Source organism: Merops nubicus, unplaced genomic scaffold (assembly GCF_000691845.1).
Source record: "Merops nubicus isolate BGI_N331 unplaced genomic scaffold, ASM69184v1 scaffold11829, whole genome shotgun sequence".
NCBI classification, from domain to species: Eukaryota; Metazoa; Chordata; class Aves; order Coraciiformes; family Meropidae; genus Merops; species Merops nubicus.
The window spans coordinates 60551-67764 of record NW_008630211.1 but is presented as its reverse complement, the minus strand read 5'-3'; the positions used below and the strand labels follow the sequence as shown (position 1 = coordinate 67764).

The 7214-nt window shown below is 37.9% G+C and overlaps 1 protein-coding gene across 1 annotated transcript in view; it reads right to left on the bottom strand.

Moving 5' to 3' along the window:
* Window positions 1-939: 939 nt before the first annotated feature.
* The window catches only part of EVI5 (ecotropic viral integration site 5), a 61558-nt gene continuing 55283 nt past the window's right edge, over window positions 940-7214 (bottom strand). The window contains exon 19 of the mRNA XM_008947196.1: window positions 940-1245. Within this exon, the coding sequence (XP_008945444.1) occupies window positions 940-1245 (306 nt within the window). The remainder of the gene's footprint in view (window positions 1246-7214) is intronic.

Here is a 7214-nt window from a genome sequence, read left to right as displayed (position 1 = left end):
TATGAAGGTAAAAGATTTCAGTCAACAGTGTTTTGAACAAGCATTTCCAACATGAACCTATTAGTGTAGCTAGGCCGACACTTAACGTAAAGTTAGTGTTTTGCCTTTATTTAGTAATTGATTTTTAGTGTGTATATACAGAATTCATTTTCCTGCTAGAATACCAGAGACAGTAATATTGCAACATTTACATTCCCCATATAAAATGGTATAATGTACATTTTCAGCTTGGTGTAGATATATAAATATGTACAAAATAAACATTATTGTAATTAATATATTCAGACCAGGTATTATTTAGCAACATCAAAAGCAGATGCACATAGTTTTAAGTGAAAACTGTGAAAAACACCTTTATGACATTAGTGACCATTATTTGCATATATGAAGTAGTACAGGTAAAGGCTCCTCTTTCAAGCCTTCTGTGGGCATCCAATAACTTTAGTAAAACCAAAATTAATCAAGAAGCATAAGATAATTATAGATATATATATATATATGTGTGTGTCATGATCAGATGGTTTACTAGGGTCCATCTTGATCACAAATGGGTAACAATGTAAAACATACACATTTGTTCAGAGCATAAAATATTGCACAAGAGCAATTTCTTTTGAGGAAAATAATTCCTTTGTGAACAGGAAAAATGGTTCTTATGCATTAAATAAATGGTATATTTGCAGTTTCTAAACCAAGGAACATTCAGTAATACTGTCAGAACTGTCATCCATCAACTTCTTCCCAGCCTGTGTTTATGGCAATGGTATGTCATTAGTAAGATTTGGCAAAGAGAGAAGGCAGATAGACAGTACATGTTATTTATCCCAGGCCAGGCCAGATCCAATAGCAATCTAAAGCAAGTGCTGGGCAGTTTCAGTTTCAGTGACAATTTCACCCTTAAAGAAATATGAAAGTCTTCAACGCTAGTCACAGTGATCATCACACGGTAGTAGAGTAAGATTCCATTCTTCTCTGCTTGGAAACCATCTTGTCTGGATTCCCACTCTGAAGGGCACTTTCCTCAGTATCACTGTCACTGCTATCTATAACTGTGTGACCCAAAGCTATCTGACCAGTCCTCCTGTGCAGATGAAAGTTCACCCCACTCTCCTGTATGGAGTTAGTTATAAAATCTTCATCAGAAGAATGAAATGATTCATCATCTCCTGTGAAATGGCTGACAATGTGAATCCCATCAAAAGTGGGTTGGTCTGAGAAGTCTCTCTGGCCTTTTAGACATTTGATCTGTTAGAAAAAGCAGAAGTTAACAGTTAATCAGGGATGAAGAGACCAGCAGTAAAAAACTCCACATTTCCAAGAAATGTCTCTTTGAACTCTTAATGGATTAAGTTAAGTGCTAGATCTAGAAGTAACACTTTGAAACTCTGCTGGGATCAGAAGAAAGTGATTTCCCACTTCTGGCTGCCCAAGCAGAGACACTGAAAGAGCATCTTAAATTATACTTGGGATTTTCCAAAATTCTCCTTCCGTTCTCAGGATATTTCAGTTTTAAGGCTTAACATTCAAGGTACCTAGAATCACTAATGACAGATTCCTCCAGCCTATTTACTGCACCTTTAATATCCCCACTAGGATGGTTTATAGTTAAGTTTTCTAGAGTGGCCTATTTGTTCTAACAGCACTTTTGGCTTTCACCTCTTACTTCTACAGCTCTATTCTTTCCCTTATCACTTAAGTGCTCCCTTGAGAAAAGCCCTCCCCCAATCCCAAACAGCAGGGTCCCCAAATGAATATTGCCAGTCTCATACTGCCACAGAAAAAAAACCAAAAAAAACCCAAAACCCACCAAAACACACACCAAACAGAGAATATGTTTAGATCTCTCTATACCACAAGACAGCCTTTTCATTATCTAGTTCAGACCCAATGGGATTCCAGATCAAGAAATACAAGAGAAACATATTTGTCCAGCATAAATATATTTTTTTTTTTCCATTTCAAGAGAATATCAAATGAGACAAAAATGATTGTCACATCATGGACAGATATGATAACATTTTAATTTAAAATGAATGGCAATGTGAAGTCATTGACTATTATAGCCATTCATTCAAGCTATTCAAAAGTAAAACCCAAAGCTCTGAAGTCTGGCAAGTCTCTTGTTAAGTTAGTGAAAATAACTGCAACTTACTAAAGACAATCCCAAGGTTTTGTTTGTGTTTTTTTTTGTTTCCGGTTTGGTGATTGGGTTTTCTTTTGTTTTTTAGAATTTCACTTTGGCCAGTTTCTAGGAGCAAACACCTCAGGGTCAGTTTGACAGTCTAAGAATATTAAGATAAAAATGCTAAGGATGCAGGAAAACATTAAAAATGCATTAACAGAAGCTTCCTAATATCACTCTGGAAGCTTAAAAAAAATGAAAATGCACCGAGTGCTATTTTGTAGGTGACTTTTCACAGTAACAGAGACCTAGAAAGCAGAAAGAAGAAAAAGCCTTGAGAGCTTCTTGGCACAGATGCATTTGATGTTTCAGAAATCTGAAACAATATTCACTGATAAATAAAAAGATTTTTACTTGTCCATTTGGGGAGGAAGGTATCTCTGTACTTACCATGGGCTTGTTCAAAAGGTGAGAATAAAAATGGGGTTGAAGTAAGATCACAAGAGTCATAATTATGCTAGACGTCATATCAGACATTAACAGCATGTAAAAGCTCCAGCCTTTTAATGTATATCAAAAGATCCCTATTAGGAATATGTGTATATGCTATAGATGTAAACCTTGGTTCTAACTACGTGCACTAAAGTTAGTTTTTCTGCATTTTCTTCACATTCTTATAGGCTGCAGTTGTTTCATGAAGAACTTGCTTGTGTAAAGGCAAGCAAAACAAAGTTCCACACTTGCACAGCATAATTCATGATGTAAGCTAAACCAGGTTATGCCAAATATTAGATACTGGACAGTAGCATGTATCTGGAATAAATTTTTACTATATACCTGTATACAGAAAACTTGATAGAGATTCTTGTGATATTTAGAAATATTATCCCTAAAAACATCCTGCAATACGATCAGATTAGCTGCCACAAAGTTTCCAAAACAGCTATCAATTTTAGTCACTAAGAAAATAAAACACAGAAAACCAAAACTAAACCCAACAATTTCTCTCCACTGTCACCACAGGAAAAAAGCTCTGCTTCCACAAGTGACTATAAATTTCATATTAGAGTAAGAAATTATATGCTTTTGGGTCTGCACAGATAAGCCATTGGGTCACCTGAAATTATAAGATGATACTTAATGTTAGTTGTTTTGAACATTCAGAAAGCCAAGTCAATGACCTCAGCTGTTTTTCTGACGACTTCAACACATTAGACCTTTAGGTGAATGTATTTAGGTCAAATGACAAAATCATGGTTTCACAGTTTCAGGCAGCAGCCTTCCCAAACACCAGATGAGAGTCTGTGGAAGGTGCTGGTGGTGAAAAAAACCATGAATAGACATGCCCTTTGCCAGTTCCTAAAATGAGTCTGGGAAAACTGTGTTGTTACCTTTCGTTATTCTCGTGAAAGGGTGCAAGATCTGCAGCCTTTCAGAAACACTTCCTTTGCAGCTCTGCACCAGCCTCCCCTGGTCCTCAAGTGCTCCTTACAGCTCAGGGGAACCAGACTACCAGGAAGAAACATGAACGTAGCGTAAAGAAAGCACGTGACAAGTCTGTCAGAGGTCAGACAGTTCTGTGACTTCTCTGCTTCACAAACGTCCCTCTCGGCCAGAAGCAGAGACCAGTGCTATAGCACAGAACTTGTTTGTATGGTGGGGATTGACAGGCCGGATGGCAATACTGCTGAAGAGGACATGGGGGTCCTGACACAGGGGAGGCTAAACAGGAACGAGCAGCGTTGAAGGCTCACGCCACTCGAGGCTGCACTGACGAGAGCACGGCCTGTACATCACGGGAACCAATTCTCACGTGAGCCCTGTTAAGGCTGCACCTGTCCTGTTCCACACTTGCCACCTCACTCCATCAGTACAGGACACTCATGAGTAGATTCAGTCAATAGGCATCAAGATAGCTTATACCTGAAGATAACAGAACTGGTTCTTCACCAAAGTGCATGGTAGAAGAAGAGACATTGATTGTAACAGAAAACACAAGCTTGTGTTTCAATACAAAGGCAAAATAATTGCTAGAAGGCTAGTTAAGAATTAAAGCAGGTTGTTCAGAGACTGTGCACTCTCCATCCAAAGTGGGTTTCAACACCCACCTGACAAAGCCCTAAGCAACCTGCTTTGAATTCAGTTTTGATTGTTTTGAGCATGCAGTTGGACTAGAGGCCTCCCAGGGTCCCTTGCAACCTGAGAGATGAGTGAAATGTGTGAAGAGCATGAGCAGTGGGATGCACATTACTGTTCTTAAGGCAGCCATTTTGAGTTTGAGAAACTGAAATACTTTGTACCTGCCAAAATTACTGCACTCCTACTTCAAAAACATAGATGCTGTCATTTGAATCCAAAATCTTTTACCTCAATATCAGTACAGTAATTTCTCACAAAACCTATCTTCAACAGAATGTTACTATTATTTTACAATTAGAAATCTGTCACTTTAATCTTGAAAATACTTTGTTATTTTTCAATTGAAGGTAGAATCTGATTTGCATCTTAATTTTTATTTTTTTTTAAACATGAACATTGATGAAGCAACTAATCTTCAAGAAATGAAAAATATTCAATGGGACAGCTTGGGAACAGCCATGCGCTATTTCAGTTTTTGTAGTTTCTGCATTAAAGATACTTCAGGGGCACCTCAGTCTAGTATTTGTTGAGGAGCATTTCTGAAGAAGCATGATTATCTGCAATTTCTGTTGTAGTAGAAAGGCTTTGTAAGGCTTCTCAAAGCATTTGGAACAACCTACAGACAGCAAGTGCTCCAATGGAATTAGATGCCAGTGGCTAAAACCAGCTTAAGGTTCTAAAACAGAGGTTTCTTAAAATGAAAAGTTTTGTACTCTCACATAATTTTACACTCTAGCAAAGTGAGGCTCTGCACTTCCAACAGAAAAACCAGTAGCTTTTTTAAAAATGGGAATATAAGAAGTGTCCTAGTAGCTCCAGGCAATGGTCCATCAGCCTAATATTCTGTCTCGTATGGTGGCAATAGGATTTTCATGTTGGTTTGTTTTTAAGAAAAGGTACATGAATATGACCAATTTTTGCAAGCCATTCCCTTCATATCCCAAACACCCCACTCACTGGTCCAGAAACTGTTGTTGCAGAGAAAGAGTGCATCGCTTCCTAGCTGTTTCAGCATCCATTTATAGACCTGTTGTCCATGACTGATGATTACTTTTTTTAATTTACCATGTTCCTCCACAGCTTACTGTGGCAGTAAGTTCCAGAAATTTCTTTGTGTTAAACAAATCTCCCACTTGTCTCAAGAATTGTCCCCAAATTCTAGTAATGCAGGAACAAGTGGCGAAAAGCAGTTCCAGAATCATGATTCTGAAACCTACATCATAACCCCTCCCTCAGCCTTCTCTCTCAAACAGGTAAGTCCCAAGCTTTTTTTAGCGTCTCAAGAACAGGCAGTGCTCAGGAGCACTGATCATTTTAGTTGCCCATTAACTTCCTTGCAGACCTTCTTTAAACTCTCCACAGCCACTGTGAGGTGTAGACATCAGCCCTGCACCAAGGTTTTACAGTGGCAATATAAGCCTCTACTTTGTTTTTAATGTGTTTCATATTAATGCCCAACATTCTCTTGTCTGGCTTGGCTGCTGCTGCACACTAAGCCAATTTTGTCAGACGATTCTCAGCAACAATTCACAAATATTTTTCCTGATTTGTAACTACCAATTCCATGTTTGCCATCATGTAGGTATGGCTTAGATTTTGCAAATGATTAATTGCCTTATTGACGTTTAAGTTCACCTGTCACCTTTTAAGAGAGACTTCTTGAGATTCTTAACATCAGTGTTTTATTTGAACATGGAAGTAGAGCTTGAAGTAGGAAGTAAAGCACTATGACAAGATGTGAATTCCGTAGTTAAGATAATGGGAAATCTGACTAAGGACTCTGAGTGGGGGTACACGGACACAACCCAAACACCCACCCACCCCAAACCCTTGTTCTACTCTACCCTTATCATGCCACCTGAAGGCAGAAGAACAGGCCTTTTTCTTGCAGCCATGCAGAGCAGAACATGGACTCAGACCCCAAGGTCCGTCACTTCTGTTCTTTGGTACAAAGAGCCAATATCGGTTAAAGCCTTCCAGTTTGGGGTCTGCTCCTCCTTCGTACGAAGGGAACTACACCTGTCAGTCTGACACATGATACTCAAATGAACTTTGGCCATTTCTTACTGCTTCAGTTTTGCAAAAAAATCTCAAATTAGATCACATCTGTTAAAACAAACCAACCAACCAACAAACAGGTCTGGTAAACCCACATGTTTTGCCTTTAATTCTGAAATCCAGGTTGTGTTCATTGTCTAGATGATTGTAGCTTCAACCCAGTTTTCACTATAGCACATTCACATGATCTTCAGGACATTTCAAAAGGTTAATAAGATTACATGACCGAAATGTATGGCACCATTATCCCTTCAAAAGCCAACCTAATCAAGAACAGAAACCTAATAATAATATTTGCATTTATATACTTTCTTGTTCTTAAAGAATTTAGCATCTCAAAGACAAACTATGTCCTACTTGTCAACATATAAAAATACTTCAATTGTACATACTCTTAATGGGTAACAATGTACTTTAACAAATTCAGAAGAGCTGAAAAAAGGCTAACAATCAGATCCTCAAACCTCAGAATAAACTTTCTTACCTGATGTTGACTGCCTCATCAAGCCAGGCATGAAGGAGAGACAGTAAAGAGAAATTTAGATGTTTTAGTACAACTCAAAAGTGCTTCCATCTTAAATCACAGAGTAGTTTTGAAGCTTGCCAATGAATATTCAATCTATTCACAGTAAGATAAAGCAAGCAATAAAAGTGACATCAAAATATGATAAAAATATGACCACTGCTTTGGACAAATTAAAATGGTTTTGGCAGAAGGCAGTATGTTAAATTTAAAGAATAGAAATAATGAATTCTCAATGCTTTTATTTAAAGCAAGAGAAATCTAAAAATCAGAGTTCACTCTTAGTCTGCACCTCAGCAACAGTAGGAAGTCTTACTAAGATTTCCTGCTTAAAAACCAACACGACTCAAAAGAAAACTAGAATGTTGCTGA